The sequence below is a fragment of the Neovison vison genome, chromosome 10, assembly GCF_020171115.1.
Source record: "Neovison vison isolate M4711 chromosome 10, ASM_NN_V1, whole genome shotgun sequence".
NCBI lineage: Eukaryota > Metazoa > Chordata > Mammalia > Carnivora > Mustelidae > Neogale > Neogale vison.
The window spans coordinates 59642069-59664506 of NC_058100.1; the positions used below are offsets into that span (position 1 = coordinate 59642069).

General features: G+C 52.5%; 1 protein-coding gene across 2 annotated transcripts in view; it reads right to left on the reverse strand.

The window, feature by feature from the left end:
* Nucleotides 1-8871, reverse strand: part of STUM (stum, mechanosensory transduction mediator homolog) — a 55046-nt gene extending 46175 nt beyond the window's left edge. For both annotated transcript variants that reach the window (XM_044267395.1, XM_044267394.1), the window contains exon 1: nt 8611-8871. In XM_044267395.1, coding sequence (XP_044123330.1) covers nt 8611-8812 — 202 coding nt within the window. In that variant the 5' untranslated portion in view covers nt 8813-8871. The remainder of the gene's footprint in view (nt 1-8610) is intronic.
* Between the last annotated feature and the right edge of the window lie 13567 nt (nt 8872-22438).

Sequence of the window (22438 nt, forward strand, 5' to 3'; positions counted from 1 at the left end):
GAGTCCAGCTTTCCCGAAGGCAAGCACTTCTATTTATGGAACCCCCGTCATGAACGAGGCTCTGTTCTAGGGTGCAGAGATACAGCGATGAACAGAACAGACCCAAACCAGCCAAACAAACAAAAAACAGACAATAGAGAAAATTAGTTAAATATACACTATGTTTGACAGCAACAGTGCTCTCGAGGAAAAGGAAGTAGGGAAAGGTAGGGCGTGTGGGGCGGAGGGGGAGTGGGGAGGAAGGGGAGAGCTGCCGTCTTAAGTAAGATCATCTAGGAAGGTGTCTGGGCTGAACTGTGTCCCCTCAAAACCCACACATTGAAATCCTCACCCCCAGCTCTTAAGACTGTGACTGTATTTGGAGATAAGATCTTTTTTTTTTTAAGATTCTTTTATTTATTTGGGTGGGGAGGGCAGAGGGAGAGAAGCTCAAGCAGACTCCCTCCTGCAGGGAGCCGACATGGGCCATGATCCCATGACCCCGAGATCATGACCCGAGCCAAAGAAACCAAGAGTCAGATACTCAACCAGCTGAGCCTCTGGGTGCCCCTGGAGATTAGACCTTTAAAGAGGTGATCAAGTTAAAATGAGGTCTTTGGGTAGACCCTAACCCAGGACGACTTGTATCCTTAAAAGAAGGGGAAATTAGGACACAGACACACGCACGCACAGAGCAAAGACAGGGAGAGGACAGGGAGAGCACGGCCATCTATAAGCCAGGCAGAGAGGCCTCAGGAGAAGCCAGCCCAGCCTATAGAAGCATGAAGATAAATTCCTGTTGCTTAAGCCACCCCTTCTGCGGTACATGTTAAGAGGAACCCAGCACCCACAAAACAGCCGTGGCCTTGAGGCCGCGGCCCTGTAGCAGGTCCTGAATGTGTGCGGAAGGAACAGCAAACAGCACTGCTCTGAGGTGCGAAGGTGGCTCCTAAAATGGGGGCACCTGGGTGGCTCAATTGGTTAAGTGTCTGCCTTCGGCTTGGGTCATGATCCTGGGCTCCTGGGATCAAGTCCCACATCAGGATCCATGCTCGGTGGGGAGTCTGCTTCTCCCTCTCCCTCTGGCTCTCCCCACCTCTCGTGTGTGTTCTCTCTCTCTGCTCTCTATTTCTTCCTTAAGTAAACAAATAAAATCTTTAAAAATAAACAAATAAAATAAAATATCCAAGGAATGGCAAAGAGGCCAGTGGGGCTGGAACAGAGTGAGCAAGAGGGAGAGCAGCGGGAGGTGAATCCAAAGGACGGTGGACAGAGGACGCTCTGGAGCTGCGGGCCCTGGTCTGGGGCTGGTCCAAACCGAGACATGCTGTAAGACTTGGAACACATGGTATGTAAAAAAGAAATATTAAACATATCCTTAACAATTGTGATTGACATGCACTGAATGATAAATTTATTGGGGATACTGAGTTAAATAAAATATACTAGGGGGGCGCCTGGGTGGCTCAGTGGGTTAAAGCCTCTGCCTTCGGCTCAGGTCATGATCCCAGGGTCCTGGGATCGAGCCCCGCATCGGGCTCTCTGCTTAGCAGGGAGCCTGCTTCCTCTCTCTCTGCCTGCTTCTCTGCCTACTTGTGATCTCTGTCAAATAAATAAATAAAATCTTTAAAAAAAAATATATATATATATATATATATATATACTAGGTAAAGTTAATTTCACCTGTTCCTTTTAGTGTTTTATGATATAGGTACCAGAAAATTTTAGATTATACCCGTGGCTCATGTTACCTTTCTTCGGGAAAGTTCTGGCCCCAGCCCTTGTGGGTTACGATAAACCTTGTGCTTTGGCTCTAGGTGATGCAAAGCTGAGCCGTTGGAGGGTTTCCAGCTCCTGATCTGACTCATTCATGATTTCAAAGGATAGTCCTGGTAGCCATGTTGAAGAGAGACCACTAGGAACATCAATAAAGGTGAGCAGACCATGGCAACCATTCAGGAGAAGATGGGGCTTGGACCAGCAAGGCAGAAGCAGCGTGGTAAGAAGTGGTCAGACACTGAATAGATTTGGAAAGCAGAGCCAAGAGCGTTTCCTGACAGATTGGGCGTGGGGTGTGAGAAAAAGAGGAGTCAAGGATGAGTCCGGGTTTATGCCTGAGCTCCTGGATGGATGCCATTTGCTGCAAGGGGGGCGAAGCAGGTCTGGGGAAGAACAGCGGGAGCTTGGTTTAGGTAAGTTAGTGTCGGATGCCTTGTGGTTTCCAAGTGGAGGTGCGGGGAAGTCAGTTGGGTATAAGACTCCAGAGTCCAGGGGGAGGTCCGAGTTGGAGATCTGGCTTTGGGAGTGGTCATTCTAAAGATGCAACTAAAAGCCAGGAGACACCATCAAAGGAGCCGGCGTAGGCAGGAAGAAGAGCAAGGTCAAAGAGAAGGCCAAGATCAAGAGCCTCAAGTGCCCCAGGGATCCCCAAGTTTGGAGGCTGCCAAGATGAGCAAGGGAGACGGAGAAGGAGCTGTGAGGTACAGAGTAAACCAAGAGAGGGAAGTGTTCCAGAAGCCAGAGGAAGAGAGTGTTTTCAAGGAGGGCGTGGGGACTGTGTCTGGCGCTACGGAGCACTCCCGGAGGAGGAGATAGAAACCTGGGCATGGGATTTAGCAACCCGGAGGAGCTTGGGATCCTGCAGAGTACCATTCAGCTGAGTGACGGACCACGGGTGCAGAACGACCACAATGGGTTCAAGAGAAAGCGAGCGGAGAGGGATTGGTGGCAGCCAATCCAGGAACTCCTGCAGGGAACTGTACTGTAAGGGGGAGCAGGGAAAGAGCAGTGGCGGGAGGGGGTGGAAGATCAAAACAAGCTATTTTTAAAAGGGTTGGGGAACAATGTCAGCATGGACGGACACTGCTGGGACTGAACCAGTCGGTAAAGAAACAACGGTGATGTCAGAAAGAGTGGGAATTCTTCTGATGTTTTTCTAACCTCCGGAGTATACTTATATTGCTTTTTCATGTTTTATCAACATTAGGCACTGACTTTCTGCTATGGTATGTAAGATTAGCTGACTGACATCAGCCCTCAACTTCCCGCTGCTCTTGTTCCAATATTATCCCAGTATATCATCAACCCACAATTGTCCCACTGTCCCAACATAGCCCTATTTCGGTTCATCCACTGATCATCTTGGTACCCTTTATTTCTTGGTCTACCAACTACAGCATCTCTTGACAACCCCCCCCAACTTTATACAGGGAGAGTAGTCACACCTCTCTCCTACCCTCTCTGCGTCAGTCAGCTTTGTAGGGTGCCCTAGGGTGGTAAAGATGCCAGCTGCTGCAAGATCTTGGCAACTCACGCTTATTTCTTAGCCCTATGATGTGCCGTGCCCTGTTTCTGATGCCCTTTTGATTCTGGGAAGCAGCCTGAAGAGCAGCCCCCCTCTGAGACCTGCCACTCTCACAAGAGCAGGAGAAGACCAATGCCAGAACCTCACAAGGCCCCTTAAAGTGTCTGCTCCGTCATGGCCTATGTCACTGCCACTCACATCTGACTGGCCAGAGCAAGTCACGTGGCCAAGCCTGTTATCAGTGTGCAGGGAAGGAAGGGTCCCCCTTCCCCAGGAAGCATGGCAAGTCACATAGCGTCAGGCGCAGATGTACCATCCTCTTTTCAGGGAGGACAGTGAATGATAGAGAATAATAATCTATCACAATCCACCTGCCGACTTTAACGGGCCATAGTTTTCCTTTTATGTTGTCAAGATGGAAAAACTTTACATCTTCCTTTATAGCTATTATTAAGCAGTCTTCAGCGCCTTGTCTGTGGTTGCTTTTAAAAGCTGAAAACCACTGAGCAGCATTTATATTATTATGACTGAGCAAATATTCTTTGCTGCAGAGTCAAAGAGGTGCTAAGAGCCCATACTGTGCACCACAGTTCCAATGACACAGACTCTATGCGCCTCGAAGAGCCTTTTTTATATTCCATCATTTGCTCCATATCAGGCCACATTTTGATCTGCTTCATATTTGAGCTATGCCTTCCCTGAAAAATTTTTGGTCTCCCCGAAATCGCTCATTACCTCTCTTTTTTTTATTGTTGGTGGAAGAAACATGTGTTTTCTACACCATATCCCCAATACCTTCCAAATCCTTTCTCATTCCATTTATTGCTTGGAATATTTTTATTCTTCTTTTTTGAAGTCTGTTGACCTTCTGATCTAATTGGGCATTGTGCTTCACTTTTGGATTTTAATGCTTTTCCAGAGCCTTTTGTCTTTACTGTTGTTACTAATTGCTTTCCTTTTTTTTTTTTTTTAATCAAATGTTTAATTTCTGGCAGTCCCAATAATACTCTTAGCTCTATGGAATGTTCCCTTCTCACACCATTCTCAGAAAACTCTTTCTTGGGGCCTTCATCTTCACACTCTAAAGAAGACTGAATGCTCTCAGGCCTGCTGAATGATTTTATCCTCGATTTTCATGGCTAATCGGATCCCTTGTTTCCTGGATCTCGTATCTTCTCTCTTGGTTTACTCTCTGGTTTTACTGAAATACAAACTTAAATAACTTCCTTAAAAAGGCTGAATACGATGTAAATTTCCTGGGTCCTTGCATGCTTGGGACCACTGCACTTACATATAAAATAAAGGCATAGGACCAGATGTGATCTCCAATGTCTATTCCAGGAGTATAATTCTAGTCAATATTCATTCACATATACTATACTATATCAAGGAGAAATTTAAAATGGTTGCTGCTTTCAAGGAACTTACATTTACAGAGGCAAAAAATAAACTCTTGAAACAATTAAAAAAAAAAGTCAGCAATAGATGCCACAAGATAGGGCAATAATCATCAGCAGTTTGGGCCTCGGGGCTAGAAGAAAGACAGAAACTGAGCCATCCCATGATTCTTTTGCTACGGAGGCAAGACTTTAGTTGGGTGTCAAAGGGTAGGCAGTATATTAGAGATAGACTAAATACTTATGAATATCCAACAGTCGATTTATGGCTAACATTAGTCTGAAGGAATGGGTAATGGTCAAGGGAAGCTCTCCCCCTATCACTTCCCTGTCGCCATCTGAGTCACCAACATTTTCGTTGCACCAACTCAATCAATAAAGATAAAATTTTTAAGTATGAAAGTATAATTTTGTCTGTAACCTAACAGACAAACTTTCCATCCATTCTGGGGCATAACAATGAATTTTCATCACATGTGAAGAATTGTGTATAAACTTATAAATGCCCTGTTTTTTGGACTGTGAAGTTACTGACCATGGTCTGTATCAGCAGTGGGTCACTGAGTGAGACGACGTGGAGGGGCCACACTCTTTACCACCATCCGTGCTTTTTAAAGATTTATTTGCTGATTTGTTTGAAGGAGAGTATATGTACACTGTGTGCACGGGCAGGGGGAGGGATAAAGGGAGAGGGAGAGAGAAGCCCATCTCCAGACCCTGAGATCATGACCTGAGCCGAGGCAACCAAGAGTCGAATGCTTAACCAACTGAGCCACCCAGGCACCCCTACTGTCATCCGTTTTTAAAATTTCTTTTGTATTGTTCCAATGAGGAGTCAGAGTGACCACAAATCAGAAATCCCAGGAGAGGAAACATCCTCGACAGAGTGACAGCTCTGTCACTTATATCGACAAGTCCCCGGGGACTGTAAGGACTGGGCTGCTCACGCTAGAGGACCCTGAGCCACCTGTCAGAGGAACCACATGCCTGCCTCCAGCCGCCCCCCACCCCACCCACTCTGTCCCCTTTGATTTGCAGATGTGGAAAAGACTTGCAGAGGAGCAAGTTTCCAGAAAAAAGAACCAATCTTGGGGCCAAAGGTCTGACCCATTTTCGAAGAGTGGGAGTAGTGAGGATAGCAAGGGGGAGTAAAGTGAGGATAGCAAGGGCTTGCGGCCCTGTGGCTGACTCCCTAGGCAGGGTCTCACCTCCTACAACACCTCTGGGAGGCTTTCTCTGGACCCCACGTCCTTCTAGGAAGAAGTAACTGTGCTCAAACACTCTGTTCTTGCTGCCTTGACAGCATTTATCAAATCCAAACAAAGTTTGCCTCCATGTTCCCAATAGTCTCTGACACCTGGACTGACTTACTCATCCTCACGCCCCTGCACCTGGTAGGTAGCGGGTGCTCTGTGCTGGTTGAATGAATGAGAGCACATGCATTGAAAAAAAGCTGCATTTCATCAAAGGGCAGAGCCCGACATCAATATTCAGTTTTCATGGGAGCTTCAGATAAGCCACAAGGACCCGGCAGAGCCTGGCAGAGGGGATCTAGGCCAAGGAGATGATTTCCAGGTACTGAGGCCACTCACACCGCTCATGGAGGACAAATAAAACAAAACAACAACAACAACAAAAAAGCCAACAGAACAGAACACACCTGCAAGTTTTGCGTGGCCTGCATTGTCACCCTGGGCTCCACTGCAGAGAGATCCACAAGGACTCAAAGCCAAGGTCCTGGAGAGTGTCCAACACACCCAGTGGTGGGGGGCAGTGCTCAGCCCTGCAGAAGGGCCAGGGGCAAGAGGAACCCACTCTCCCAGGAGCACTGCCTCCTAGCCCAACTGCTAAGCTTTCTAGAATTTCATATGGTTCTCTCCACAGTCCAGAGTGACAGGCATCCTTGACTTACAGATGAGAAACACCACCCAGGATCAGGAGCCCCTCCCTGGGAGTGCAGAAGCCAGCCGGGGGGGGGGGGGGGGGGGGGGGGGGGGGCGGCTGTGCGCCTGCCAACCAGACAATGACAAGCAAAACAAAACCGGGGGTGGGGGGGTGGGGGGGGAATGCCTGGATTCGGTCCTTGAAAATTCAGAAAACTGTACACCCTTGGCTCACCTGTTTTATTACTTTTGCATTTGCTAATTTCCCCTTTATTTTCTTCTGGCTTCTCAGAAAGTTTTCCTAGAAAAATCCCATATATTCTGATCTAACAAAGGGAGGTGCGAAGAGGGAAGACAGAGCTGGATGCCGGGGGCAGAGGCATAACCCAGGGCGGGAAGAGCTGAGAAAGCCAGTACAGCGGGGAGGTGGACAGCTAGTTGTTGCCTCCTGCATCGGTCTGCGGTGGGCGGGGGCGGGCGGGAGAGATCCCCTCACCCAGCAGCTTGGGACGGCCCCTCCCAAACGGGAACACAATGCATCTAATTCTGCAAAAGACCATACAAGGTGCCGTTTACTTCACTTTTTTTAAAAAAGCGGAATGAAGATCCATCCCAGACCGTGATCTTCAGGTCCCCAGAGAGACTAGGCGGTGCGTTTGTACTCCAGCAGGTGGGAATTTCTGACGCAAACTAACAACAGCTAGCTGTCCCCGCGGCGTCTAATTGTGGGGACAGCCGGCCTGGTGACATGGCCCCGGGGCGGGGGAGGGGGCGGAGGGGACAGGCTGCTGGACTCGCCGCCAGGGGGGAGCAGGGCTGCCGCCCACCTAACTTCCTGCTCAGACAGATCTGCAGGCCCGGCCTCCGCAGCCGCCCAGGGCACAAGCAGAAGCAAGCACCGAAGGGAAAGTGAACGCGTCCCGCGTGGATGGGCGTGACCTTCGCTACCCCGGCCACGCACCGCCCCAGGGAGCGGGCTAAGCGCGAGGCCGTGAGAAAGGCCATAGTAAATCAGCAAACGGCTTCCAGCTGACCTCTGTTCTTGGGAACTTGGAGCCAGGCGCTGGCAACTGGCTGGCGCGGGGGCAGGCTCTCTCCTGGGCAGGGCACAGAGGTGGCTACCGCTCTAGTCCCGCACGCACTTGGGGTGCGGGGGGGGGGGCTCCCGGCAAGAACAGCGGGTGCCAAGCAAGCAAGCAAGCAAGCCGGGAGTTGGGGGAGGGCACGCAGACAGAGATTTGCGGTTGGGTCAGGAGAGGGATGGTCAGGGAAACTTCTCTCTGGGTGCAACCTTGAGCACCCCTACCTCTGTAATGGGACTCTTTTAAAATTTGGGACACTGGGAGCAACAGGGCCCCCTCTGGGCAGCCAGAGTCCCACACAGAATTATATCGGCGCGCTCCCCACTTTCTTTGGAACCGAAGGGAGCTATGGGGTCACCTCTTGCCGAGAGTGGTCCAAACCCACAGGCATTCAAGCTGATGAGACCGTCCCCCTCCCCTGGGTGCTGGCGGAATCGCGGACACCCCGGAAGGAGGAGGAGGACACCCGCCCCCGCACGGTCCGCACCCCGCGAAGACAGATGGGCTCGCGGGGTGTCTCCAAAGCCCGGCTGGTCCCCCTCTTCCCGAGCTCGGCAGACCTCTCTAACGCCCGGGGAGCTCCACGCCGCCGCGCTCCCCCGGCTGGGCCCCCAGCAGCTAGAAGAAAGGGGCTCCCGGGAGCGCGCGCGAGGGGCAGGATTCCGGGGTGTCTGGAGCGGAGCCTCGCGGGGGCCGGGGGAGCCGCCCGCTGGCCCCGGGTCCCCGGCAAAGTTCCGGCTCTTGCGGCCGCACCACCGCGCTCACAGGTGGGAGGAGGTGAAGGGCGGGTCAGGGAGCCCCGAGCGACACCTCCCCCCGGGCGCCCACTCCGCAAGCCTTGGCCACCCGCCTGGGGGCGCTGGGAGCGCGGGCCGGGGCGCGCGCGGGCGCCACCCGAGGGCGTCCCCCGTGCCCTCCGCGGCGGGGCTCGGGGCGCAGGGGTCGCGAGCGCCGCTGCGTCTTACCCAATCCCGGCACGAAGGTGTTGAGGAAGAGGCAGATGACGGCCACCGGGAAGGGCATGTAGGGGATGGCGGCGCGCAGGGGGCCCTTCTTCTCGCGGACCTGCACGACCACCCCGCTGGACGAGGACGCGGCGCGGGGGTCCGCCGCCGCCACCGCCGCCGCCGCCGCCGCCGTCTCGGCGTCTTTGTGCGAGGGCTCCATGGCGGGGCGCGCACAGGGGCGGGTGGCGGCGGCTCTGGGCCCCGGGCTCCGCGCTGAGCTCAGGCGGCCAGCGTGCTCCGGCGCCGCGCGGCTCGCCGAGAACCCCGCACTCCCGCGTCCCCACGCGCCCGGCCCTCTGCCGCGCGCTGCGCCGCGCCCACACCCCGGCGCGGGGCGGAGAGGGCGGCGCGACACTCGGCGACAGCGCTCCGACGCCCCTCCCCGCCAGGCCCCTTCCCCGCCCTTTTCCCCGCCTCCCCCCACAAAATGCCACTTGCCGATCGCGGCGGAGGCAGGAAAGTAGAAGAGGAAGGCGGAGGGAGCTCGTGCGGTGCAGGTCCTGGGGGGGATGGACGCAGCTCGCCCCCGGGAACAGGTGAGCCGGGCGCGAGTCTCTGCCCGGGGCACCGCGTACGGGGCTGGTGTGCTCGGCTGGCCCTGTAGCGAAAGCCACACAGCGCGGGGCGGAGGGAGGCCAGGGGCGCACAGCGCCTGGTGCCTAGTAGTGGACCGATCTAAAGGGATTTCGTTCCAGTCGATAATAGTGCTGAAAGCAGGAGACGCGGCTTTTCAGACAGGGTCACGACTGGTTAAGATGGGACCGTCCTCTACAGATAGACACACACAAACACACACACACACACACACACACACACACACACGGAAGGCGGTTAGAAATGCGGGATGTTGGGAACCAAGCCGTGAACTGTCCTGGAGGAAAACCTGGCCTTTTGTGTGCTAGACGTGGTGATTCAAAAGCCAGCGGGGACACAGCGCCGTCTGGTGTTGACAATGTGACAGTTTGTAGAAGCGAGAGGGTTCACCCGCGGCAGGAGCCCCTGTACTGAATTAGGGTTTGGGGGGAATTTTTTTTAAGTAGGCTCCCTGCCCAGCATTGGAGCTCAACGCAGGCTCCAACTAGGACCCTGAGGTCAAGACCTGAGCTGAGTTCAGGAGTCCGAAGCTTATACAAATGAGGCACCCAGGCGCCACTGAATTAGGGTTTTTGAATAATGCTGCCCTGACCTCTACACCTGGAAAAGTGATTGGTTGAAAGCAACCATCTCCTACCTTAAGGAGACGTTCTGTGAGTTGGAATTACCCAGATATTAAGAGAACAGTCTGGATGATCAGAAGAAGGCAAATCCATTTCCCTCTCCATGTCTCTCCTTCTCCAGGAGTAATAGTGATTGTAGGGGTCAGAGTAAGGCTGCTGAAAGACCACAGGTTGTTATGGGTCCCTGGATAAAATAATTCTAAAAGCAGATGCTCAGCAGGGGGTACTGAAGATACTCCGGACACACACTCAGTTGCACGCTCGTGTGTTGCATGTGCACACACAGTAACTAGCTCAGACCTGGCAGTCGAAGTGAACAAGACTGAAAATTTCAGTCCCGACTCCGCCACTTTTTACCTGTATGACTTAGAAGAGCTCACAACCTCTTCTGGGCTCAGATTGTAACATCAAAGCAGGAATTGATACGTATTTATTGAAGGTCTAATACTGCTCTGGTTCTAGGGAGAGTTAGGAAGGAATAAAACCCAGGCTCTTTCTTCAATGGTCTAATAGACCAACTGAGTCACAGTGATAGAGTCAGACAGTGACAGATGGCAAGGTGCTGAGCAAATGTGAGCCTGTCCATGGAGCTGCTGCCCACTGTGAGTATAGCAACGGCTAGCTGCTTGCAGGAGACCTATTTTTTTTTTTTTTTTTAAACAAATGCTTCCTGGACACCTGAGTGGCTCAAGTCAGTGAAGCATCTGCCTCAGGTCATGATCCCTGGGTCCTGAAATTGAGCCCCACATCGGACTCCTTGCTCATTGGGGAGCCTGCCTCTCCGTCTACCTGTGCTCTCTCTTTTCTCTGACAAAAAATAAAATCTTCTAAAAAAAAAAATAAAAGAGGGGCACCTGGGTCTCAGCTGGTTGAGCGGCTGCCTTCGGCTCAGGTCATGATCCCGGGGTCCCAGGATCGAGTCCCACATCGGGCTCCCTGCTTGGCAGGGAATCTGCTTCTCTCTCTGCCTGCTGTTCCCCGTGCTTGTGAGCGCACGCGCTCTCTGTCTCAAATAAGTAAATAAATGTCTTTTTTTTTTATTTAAAAATAAAATAAAAAATAAACACTTCTTGATCGGAGCGCTCTCTGCCAGGCACTGTTCTAAGCACTTTACACATTTTCACTCACTGAATTCTTATCACAACTCTACGGAGTATCATGGATTCCCCATTTTGCAGATGAGGAATAAGCCTGGGAGCACTGAGGGGTTGAGTAGCTTGCACACGGTCATCTGCTTGTAAATGACACAGCCAGGATTGGAATGCAGGCAATCTGGCCCCAGAATCCATACAGATAGCTGTTATTTTATTCAGAAACCCAGGAAATAACCCACATTCTATGAATATTCTCTCACAGATCACCTGAACTATTTTAGGGCCATGCAAACACTATTCTTCCTTGGGGGGAAAAAAGGATTTCAAGGAAGAAAATGGATTTACATCTCCCAACTTGCTAGATGATTCACTTAATGGTCTAGATGTCAGAAAGACATCCAGGCAGCAGCAGCACATACAAAAGCATGAAGTCTAGGAAAGTAGGGACCGTTCCAGGGATTGCCGTATGCCTGGGGCTCGGCTGGGGCGTGTGCGGGAGGGACAGGAGTTGGCTCTGGGGTGGGCAGGAACCTGGTGAGGAAGAGAAAAGGAATCTGGATTTCATCCCGGTGGCCATGGGAAATCCCTGGAACATTTCCAGGAAGGGTGTGGCATGGCATGGGGGTTCCAAGGCACTATTACTCTGTAACAAACTACCCCAGAATCTCGTGGCTTGACCCAACTTTTGGGTAACACTCACAAATCCAGTAGGTCAGGAAATGTCTGGAGGCTTAGCAGGGAAGACGCAGATGGTGGCGGTTAGAGCCACTGGGGCTGAGGGTTCATTTCCAAAGGGGCGCACAGGTCTGGTACTTGAGAGCTGGCTCAACCAGGCACATTCCCTAGACCTCTTTTTAGCGGGAAAAAATAACATTTTTGCTGAGATCTGCTTCCAGACTGCTCTCAGGCACTGTTTTAAGCACTTTACACATTTTCACTCATTTCGCTCCAAGAAATTTGTACACCAACATAGATGGCTCCTGCTGGCCAACACTGGCACTGTGGCATCGGCGGTAGAAGGATTTGGCTCGAAGCTCCGCATCTTTGAACAATATCTTGACCTCTCTCCGCCTCAGGCTCCAAAATCAGAAATATTACTGATCTCATTTGTTGATGTGTAAAGATTAAGTGAGAGAATGTAGAAGGCGCTCGATGAACGGCAGCTGGGTGAGGAGGTTTTTCATCCCAAGTGATAGAAAGCCAACACAGGGGCATCTCAGTGGCACAGTCAGTTGGGAATCCAGCTCCTGGTTTCGGCTCATGGCCTGATCTCACGGTCATGAGATCGAGGCCTACATTAGGTTTTGCGCTCATGTTGGTGCTACGGTGAAGGAATTCTGCAGATGTCGTGAGACCCCCTTTGTGTTAGTCAATGGGAGGTTTTCCTGGGTGGGCCTGGCTTCTTCAGCCAGAAGAGACACTCTGGACAGCTGCTGGGTCAACAAGCACTCTCCCTTCCCTCTGGATCTTCCTTTTCAGTGCAATGTGTGGAAACCTCACTTTGACCTTGGCATGGGGTTCCAGCCTGATTGTGATCTTCCTACCCCAAGTACCTGCCTTGTGGACCCCAGACTTGCTGAGCCGGGCCCTATAGTGAACAAATCCGTACCTCTATCTATCTGTCTGTCTATCATCTACATGATTCTGCTTCTCTTCTCAACCCCAGCTGATACAATGGGCTGAAATTATGTCAGAGAGTCATCTAATCAACAAACACCTCTCTGTCTGACTCTTTCTGTGTCTCTCTCAAACTCCATCTCAGCGAGCTGGCCTCTGTGTGTGGCTTCATTCTGTTGACTGTTTCTCCCCGGCTGGGGAGGAAGACAGGCTCTGAACAGTCCAGACTCACATCTTCCCAAGTAAGCCCAGCAGGACACGGCTTTCTCTCCCAGGGTCCTCTTAGATCGGTCACTGTTGCCAGGGTACTGTGGCCTAGTACTCAGTTTGACCTGGCCTGTGATGAGGGGGATTCTGGAACTGATCGCCTCTGCCAGCCTCAAGGTTTGGGTGGAAATGCAGCCAGACAGGGGCATGGGGATGCGTGCTAGACAAAAGGCTGTAGTCACCGCAATGTACTCTGAATGACAGACAGTGAGCTTCTGGGTAACTAACCTTTCCAGTTACTGAGCTTGACCTACAGGAGCCACGTGTTTAGACTTCCTTCCACATGCTGGCCTCCACTGCTTGCCTTTCCCAGAAGTAACATACCCCTATGAAATCGTAAAGACAGAGCCCAGCCTGCTTGTCCCGACATCTCACACCACTGCTGCCCAGCTGCAAGATCTTGGTCAGAGCACATCATCTCCCTGTGCCTCCATTTACCAGTCTGTGTAATGGGAAGGGCCACAGCCACCTTCCTGCTCCAGAAGATCGGGAGTGTGGACCTAGACCACAAGTTAGAATAGGAGTGTTGTTTCCCTTCTCCCTCTGTGAACGGGACTTCTCACTCTCCTTCCCCCAAACAATGGCCTGCCCTCCCCACTGCTCCCCAAGAGCCACAATGCTATAGTGTTTGCAGAGGAACATGATGAGGGAAAGAAAGTTTACAAGGCCAAGGGCAGTAAGAGGAGTGACGGCATGGGTCCCCGTGCTCTCAACATCCCAACAAGAGGCACACGAGCCAGAACGCTCTCCCGGACTCAGAGTGGACTATGGGCATCCTTTTGTAAATTGAATACGGTAGGTCTGATGGTAACGTGGACAGCGGAACAATAATCAGACCAGGCTGTCTTGATTTGGACACCAGCTGCTTACAGAGGTATTTGGAAAGCTAGTGCTCTCAGGAAGTCGCCCCCACAGACACAGGTGATGGTGGCAGAGCTAACTAAGCACCCTGCAGGAAGCTGAGCTTGGGTGCCGTCCTGTCTGTGGGGGAAAGACCCGGGACCCTGGCAAGCGCTGGGCCCACGGGGAAACCATCCTGCCTCTTGCCCCACCCAGGCTTTAAGCACAGAGGGGAGAGTCATCACTGCACTGAATTCAGTCTCAATGAACTGAGAAAAACAGTAGTTACTAGGAGCTCCTGCGGTGACAGGGAGGAGACCGCTGTCTAAGAGTCCCAGGACAGCCACTGCTGGGAGCTGGAGCTTTACCTTGGCAAGTCCTGCTTCTTATGCAAACAGCTTCACATTGTTCTACAGTTGGTAAGGCTGCAACTGCAGACCAGTCCCCAAGAAAAACGTGAAATGCTGTCAAGAGAGAAAACAAGAGGGCGCCTGGGTGGCTCAGTGGGTAAAGCCGCTGCCTTTGGCTCAGGTCATGATCTCAGGGTCCTGGGATCCAGTCCCGCATCAGGCTCTCTGCTCAGCAGGGAGCCTGCTTCCCTCTCTCTCTCTCTCTCTCTCTCTCTCTCTGTCTGCCTCTCCGTCTACTTGTGATTTCTTTCTGTCAAATAAATAAATAAAATCTTTAAAAAAAAAAAAAAAAAAAAGAGAGAGAAAACAAGAGAGCCAACAAAAGCCTTCCCGATCTGGAATCTCCTGAAATCGGGCAGATTGACATTATCTAAAGAACCCAGGACTCCCAGAGCCCCGCACGCAGTAGCATCAGCCAAATTCCCTACCTCATTGGGAGGCGAGGAGGGCTGCCCTAGCAGGCTTCTCCCTGCACAGGGCAGTACCAGCTTGCGCGCCACAGGGGTTATCCCCGGAGGAAGCAGGCAGCCAGGAGCACAACTGGGACATGTAGTAGCCAGCAGCCGTAGTAGGTCATAGTAATAATATATCGTCATCATATTATTAGTGATATATAATAGTATCTAGTAATAGTGTGTAGTATAGAATAGAGTATAGAATAGCATATAATAGTAGTATATAGTCATAGCAGCAGCCATAGTAGGTAGTAGTAGTAATATATCATAGTAGTAGTAATAGTATATAGTATAGAATAGCATATAGTAGTAGTATTTAGGAGTGCTGGTGGTATGCAGTAGTAGCAGCAGCCATAGTAGCCGTAGTAATAATATGCCATCATCATGGTAGTATATAACAATATAATAGTAGTAGTATTGGTATACAGTAGCAGCGGTGCAGTAGTAGGTAGTAGTAGGAATATGTAGTAGTAGCAAGAATATAGAATAGTAGATAGAAGTAGTATGTGCTAGTAGTAGGTAGTAGTAGCAACAGCAGTAGTAGGTAGCAGCCATAGTAATAGTACATAGTGTCTAGTAGTATGTAGTAGTAGCGTGTGGTAGTAGTAGTGCTGTTATGTAGCAGTAGCAGCAATAGTAGTAGTATGCAGTGGTGTATGGTTATGTCATAGCATGTAGTAGTATGTAATACTAGCATGTGGCGGTAGAATATCATAGTAGTAGTATGTGGTAGCACTGTGTAGGAGTGATGTGTAGTGACATGCAGTAGTACTAGGTAAGAGCTGCTGGTACTACTAGTAGTAGCATGTAGTAATAGTATGTGGCAGTAGTAATACCTAGTAGCAGTGTGTGGTAGTACATAATAGTAACATGTTGTGGTCATAGGTAGTAGTCATCCTATGCAGTGGTACTAGTACTATGTAGTACCGTGTAGTAGTCACAGCATCTAATACTACTGGTAGTACAGTGTAGTAGCACGTAGTAGTCATACTGTGTAACACTACTAGTGGTATGAAGTAGTTGCATACTGCTCAGTACGGTAGCCCTTAGCCCCCTGTGTCGAAGTAAAGTTAAATTAATGAAAGTTCAGTAAACTTACCATTTGGGTCCCCAGCTGTGCCGGCCACATTCTAAGGGCTCTGTGGCCACATGGGCCCAGTGGCTGCCATATTGGATGGCATAGACAGAGGCCATTCTCCGCTGCCCAGGAGGTTTGCGTAGATAGTGCTGAGCTAGATGTGGTTGGGCTGCAGGTCCACGATGCAGCCTCGGACTTGCCTCACTGAGAGGTTGGTTTCTTTCTCTAGTCCGTCAAATCTCAGGTCAGTGAGGTAGCTCCGGCCCCCCAAGTCACCAGGACCGGCGAGGCTCGCGTGGTACCCACTGAGTTGGGGGGTCGGGTTCCTTCCGTCTTGACACTCTGTCATTCCTGGGGTGTCCTCTTATCTGCGGGGCCCAGAAAGAGTGCACTCTCTCCTTTGGAAGGTGCTCCCAGGCTGTGCACCCACCCCTCCCTTGGTGTCCACTGGGCAGAAACTGTCACAGGGCCTCGTCCAATGCCGAGGGGGGACTGGGAACCTTTATCCTGGTGGGAAATAGTGAGCCTGCCACTGTGGGTGAGGAGGAGCCCTTTGGGGGGTGTGGGGGCACACAGCGCACACAGCAGCCCCTCCCGCAGCAGCTATGCCAGTGGGAACCCGCGCCCCCCAACCCTCCCTTCCTGCAGCCTTTCCGTCTGTGTGCTGCCTCTCTCCCCTCCCAAGTTCCCATCCCCCCCCCCATCCCTTGCCACTGGCACTGCCTTCCCACCTGCCGTGGGCCCACCCCTCCTGCCACGGGAGTCCCTCTGCCCCCCTCTCCCGCCCCCCAGCCCCCTCTCCGCCTCTGGCACTCGTTCTGTCCTCCCTCCAGATGTGGCAGGCCCACCTCACTCGGCCCGCTAATTAATCCATAATCAATCTATAAATCAGCTCTCCTGATTGTCTCTGGTGAGGATGAGGTTTGCGTTTCCTGTAATCACAGATGAAGATGCAGCCAATAAAGCAAAGTGACTAACAGTGACAGTGAGGTGACCTCAGAAGACCCTACCTCTTCTCCGCTAGGGGCTTCCTGGCCAGGCCCTGGCCACGGATGACCGGACCCCTGCTGTCCTCCTCCCCACAAGTCCCCAAGGTTGAGGCTGTGGGAGCCTAATGGACCTCTGGCCTTGAGCCAGATGTCCATACCCTGAAGGTCACAGAGAGAAAGTTCTCCAAGGGGGATGAGACTCTTGCAGAGGGTTCCTCCTCCCACTCAGGAGAGCCCTTCCCTTTCCAGGTCTCGGGTAATAATTCTCTCCGTCCACTTGGGTATAGAGGCCGGAGAGGCTAGGGCTTTCCAAGAGCTGTGGGTCGCCTACCCAGTCTGGGAACTGCATTTGGTCTGAGCTATTCCCCACCAAACAGAAGGGGACCACAGACAGCGGGGGTCATGAGAGTGGGGACCCAAAGTGGGGGAGGGGGGGCTGCGAGGGACCGATGAGAAGATGTTCCGAAAGCTGAAAATCAGTCTCCCTCCCTTCTCCCTCTCCAGAAGCCCCAGGAGGGTTGGCACGAGGCCACTCGGTTGAGGCAGGGCACGCTGACCATTCGTCCCACACTCCTGTGAGGCTCCTTGCAGTCCAGCCTGGGCTTCTGGAGCCTTCTCCCCCACCCTCTTTCCTGCAACACCCCCACACCCGGGCGATGCACAGAGGCGGCACATCTTGGGTGTTCAATCCGTGTGAATTGCCTTCGCCCACTAGTGCGGGCACCAATCAATTCATATGTTGAATTGGATCCACAATCCACATGCAATTTTCTCATCCAGCTTCCCGGCATCCCCCAAGCCACTGATGTCTTCTCGGAAGCAGTAGGTGTCCTAGAGCTGATGAGTTGCTAGAGGAGGAGGGAAACCAGGGAGAAGAAAGGAGAGGGGTGGGTTTGGGAGAGGGAAACAGAGGGAAAGAGAGCTTGCCTTGAACCCTGAAGGTAATGCCTGCCAGGGCAGGTACTAGGGGGCTCGTGCATGGTCACGCTCATGATGCTGACATTGAACTAAGAAGGCGGCAGGATAGCCCAGGTGGTGGGGAGTGCGCCCGTCGTGGTGAACACTGTGTAAGGTAGAGACTTGTGGAATCCTCTTTGTATGGTAATTGTCCTGGGATTCAGTAAAAGGGAAGGAAGAAAGAAACAAAAGAAAGACCTGGAAAATGAAACAAAGAAAAGCAATCAATCACAAAACCCCCCACCCACGCCAGCCTGGCAGGCAGGTACCAGCAGTCCTGGGCCACCTCACATCTCCGAAGCTGGGTCGTGCAGAGACCCCGTGGCTTCTTCCTGACCTGTTTCCAAGTCTGTCAGCTGAACTCCCTTTGGCCCTAAAACTGGATGGCCTGGCCTGGTGGCCCTTCCAGCAGCAAGCCCTCCAGCCCGGCTCCCAGCACCCCAATGGGCAAAGGCAGGGCCAGGCCAGGGGCACGGGGCACACGGGGACACGAAGTGCTGTTGTTCCTGTAGCCACCACACATTGGTCTTTCCTGGCATTTAGATCCTGGATACGGGTTGGTTTTTTCCCTCTTAAACAGTCAAATCTTATTTTTTTAATTTTTTTTAAAGATTTTATTTATTTATTTGACAGATCACAAATAGGCAGAGAGGCAGGCAGAGAGAGAGAGGAGGAGGAAGCAGGCTCCCCACTGAGCAGAGACCCCAATGCGGGGGTCGATCACAGGACCCTGAGATCATGACCTGAGCCGAAGGCAGAGGCTTTAACCTACTGAGCCACCCAGGCGCCCAACAGTCAAATCTTATGTCAGCACCTCCAAGGCTCCTGGGGGCCACAGGAACTGCCGTGCCACAATGGCCCTCCAAAAGGCCCTCGGGCATGCCACCCACACCTTCCCAGAGCCCCCAGAGAGCCTGTGTGGCTGCACACCATAGAGGCATGCTGGGCACCCATACATTCGAAAGCCAGGACAGCAGGTGCTTGGGCCCATGAAGAGCAGAGTCCTCGGAGGGGCAAGCCTGCTTCTGCCTCTCGCCAACGACGTGACTCTGAGCCAGAGACTGAGGCTCTCAGGGACTCAGTTTCCATACCTGTAAAATGGGACAACAACAGTACCTACCTTATAACATCAACATGACGATGTCCTGGAAAGAACTCGGCACAATGCCCGGCACAGAGTAAGTGCTCCGGAAATGGTACTGTGAGGTCATAGAAAATAAATATACATTGGTCTCTGCCCCATTTCCTGGAACAGGGCTCCTGTGATAAGAACACTAGGAATGGTGACCTCCATTCCTGACATAGAGCTCCTGAAACCCTTGTCAACAGCCTGGGTGACAGGAGTGTCTCTTGTTTGAATGAGGCGACTCTGCGTGGGTTCCTGGGCGGGGACGGTCACCGGAAAAATCAAGCCATGATTAGGAGATTGGAATTTTCAGCCCTCCTCATTCTCTGGAGAAGGGAGTGGGGCTGGAAACGAAGTTACAGAGTGAGGCCTCCATAAGACCCCAATAGTACATGGTATGGAGAGTTTCCAGGTAGTGGAACATGTCCACAGGGGAGGGGACATGCCCCAACGCCACCAGGACACAAACTCCTGCATTCAGGACCCCCCAGACCTTGCCCAACACATCCCTGTGTGTGGTGGTTCCTCTGTACCTTTTATATCCTTCAATAAACTGGTGAATGTGTTTCCTGAGTTCTGCGAACTGCTCTAGCAAAGCCCAGGTGACAGCCAGGACCTGCAACGTGTCTGAAGCAGATGTGGGGGCAGGGGCCGTCTCACGGGGCTGAGCCTGGCGGGGTCTGACGCCATCTCCGGGTCGACAGCATCAGAATGGAGCCACACTGTAGGACACACAGCGGGTGTCATGGAACTGCAGGGTGTGGGGGGGACCTGCACACATTCAGGGACCAGAAGTGTCGGATGTAGGTGCTCTGCGTGAGTAGAAAAGGACACACACAGGAAAGAAACAAAGAGGGGAGGAGTGGGTGTTTCCATACACAGGAAGGTAGAAAACTGAATCTTTCATGTGTAGGTGAGTATTATGACGGTCATTGCTAACACATTACAGAGCAGGCTGGGACAGGTCCCTTGGTAGTTGCTGGTCATCTCATTCTCGAAGCACAGACACACAAAGAATCGATGATTTATCAGCCAGTCGTCCTCTGGGGTGGTGGTGGGAGGAACACATGCCCCCAGAGATGACCCCACAGAGTAACAAAGTAGGTGGTCATCGAAGCAGAGTGATTAAGAGTGATCTCAGCATCCAAATGAACAGTTTTTAGAGCTCACAAGTCATGGGTCCCTAAAACGGGCACCACTGGGGACAGCTGGCTGGCTCAGTCCACGGAGCATGCAAGTCTTGACCTCAGGGACAGGAGTTCAAGTCCCACATTGGGAAGAGAGATTACTTAAAAATAAAATCTCAGGGGAGCCTGGGTGGCTCAGTCGGTTGAACGTCCAACTCTTGGTTTTGACTCAGGTGGTTATCTCTGGGTTGTGAGATCAAGCTCCACGTCGGGCTCTGCACTCAGCCTGGTGTCTGCCTAGGATTCTCCCCCTCTCCCCACCCCCTGCCTCTCTTTCTATCTAAAATAAATAAATAAATCTTTAAAATAAATAAATAATAAAATCTTAAAATGTGCGCCGCTGGTCACCTCTTTGTATGAATAAGGCAGAGGCTCCAAAGAGGAGGCAGAGTCCCCTCTGGAGGACCTATATCTTTGATCCGGACATTTCTACCTCATCAGACATTTGGTTTAGGAAGCCCGAGTTGGGCATGATGGAAAGAAGTCTTTGACTACCAGCTGAGAAGAGCAATCTGGAAGAGCTAGGCATGGGGAGGAAGGTGGGAAGCATGGGGCCCAGCAAGCAGGGAGAGGGATTAGGGGCCTGGAGCCTGGGGGTTTCCCGGTGAAGGATGCAGCCTGGATGGTCGCCATGATTTCCATCCCCCTCACACCCTTCCTCTGAGCCTGGGTGGGACATGTGACTGTCTTTAGCCAACAGAATATGGCAACCTTAGAGTGATTTTTTGCAGATGTAATTGAGGTCCCAAATCTGTTGATTTTGAGTTACTGTAAAGGAAGGCGGACCTGGGTGGGCCTGACCTAATCAGATGAAAGCCCTTCCAGGAGGTCTGGGCCCTCCCCGAGGTGAAAAGCTCCCCCTGCAGGCTTGATGAAGCCCCAGGCTATGTCAAGGAGGCCCATGTGGCAGGGAGCTGAAGATAGCCTCCAGTCAAACGCTTCTGGCAAAACGCAGGAGCCCTCCTCGCTCACATCACCACCAGGAGAGAAACTCTTTGCGGCTCCAGAGAGGAGAGGGACTAGCACGGGCTGCAGCCTGTCTTGAGGTGGAAAGGGGTCATTTGGTGGGATCTGCTCCCTACAGGCTTTTGCCTCAACCAGCCATGAGGAGGGTGGTCTTGTGCTGGGCTCTAGGGGGAGACCCCATCAGATCTAGCCGGCCGCCCCGCCTCTCCCTCAGTGCTCCAGCGACAACCCTGGTGTGGGCTCTGTCCCCGCAGGCCTCACACCCCCTTTAGGTAGACTTGGAGCCACTCCTGGGTGAGTAGGCCAAACCCTCCAAAACAGTACCTCAGACTCGAGGAGTAGATCCGCGGGTGGTGCTGAAGCTGATGCAGGACCCTCCCCTACCCCCACCCCCCTCACCTCTGCTGGCCCTCCCTCAGTGGCAAACCCTCCTGGGCTTGCCCCCCTCCTTTGGCAGCCCCCATGGTCTGTTTCTGGACACCCCTGCCTCTCTGTGTCCCTCAGGGCTGACCAGGACAGCCAGGGCCACCCATGCACCTTGACATGGCTATCAGTCAGTGCAAACAGCGTCCACGGAGACAAGTCCCTAAGGTCTCCATCCCTGAGCTATTTTCCACCTGAAGACTGGGATCCCTGTCGCCCCCACTCCCCTGGAGAGCAGCCCAGCCCGGGGACCCGCTATCTGGGAGACGATGAACCTGGCCTGCCACCAAGGGCATTAAAAAGACTGAGTTGAAAGGAGCTTACGCTCACTAAGTCCATCCTCACCAAGAGGGGGGGTCAAGGGTCTCTTTGGATGCTTCCCAAGACAAACCCGTTATCTTACAAAGCAGACAATTCCTTGCTGAGCAGCTCCCCTGAAAAGTCTTGGTCACCCACGGGCCCTGCCTCTGGGAGTCCTGTGTGGCCTGCCCTAAGGCTTGTTGCTCCTCCCCCTGCCACTGTCCCCAGAAGCCAGTCGTGTAGACGGTCGCATTGGTGACCCAAGGACCCACACCTCCCAGGATCCGTGGCCTGTGTGTTCCCGGACTGGCACGTGTCCTGATTTGGCCAATAGGCTATTGCACAAGCCCTTGCCAATTGGGACTTGCTCCTTTAGAAAGTCCCTCCTTGCGAGCCAGCTACCATGCTGGAGAAAATGCAAGGCAGGCGCTGAATGGCTCAAGGTCATGTTGGGGGGAGGGGTAAGAGGCCACCACGGATGTGCCAGCCACAGGCAGACCCCAGCGGAATGCAAGCTTGTGAGTGACCAAAGTGACAGCCCGCAGAATCAGGAGAAATCATAAATTGGTATTTTAAGACCCCAAAAACCATGTGAACTTCTTCCAGGAGCAAGTTTCTGGGATCAAAAGGTCAAAAATTTTCATCCCAGGTCAGCCTCTGGCAAAGACAATGGACCAGTGGGGCCCAGCTGGGGGAGAAAACATCCTTACTGGGGACGCTGGGAGCCTGGACCACTGCCATGTAGAATTGAATTAGAAGCAGCCAGGGAGAGATGGGGAGGAGGTGGGAGCCGTTGGCTGGAGCAAGTCACAGAGGACTGGCTGGTTGACAAATTATGCAGAACAGCTTGGCTCTCTGCA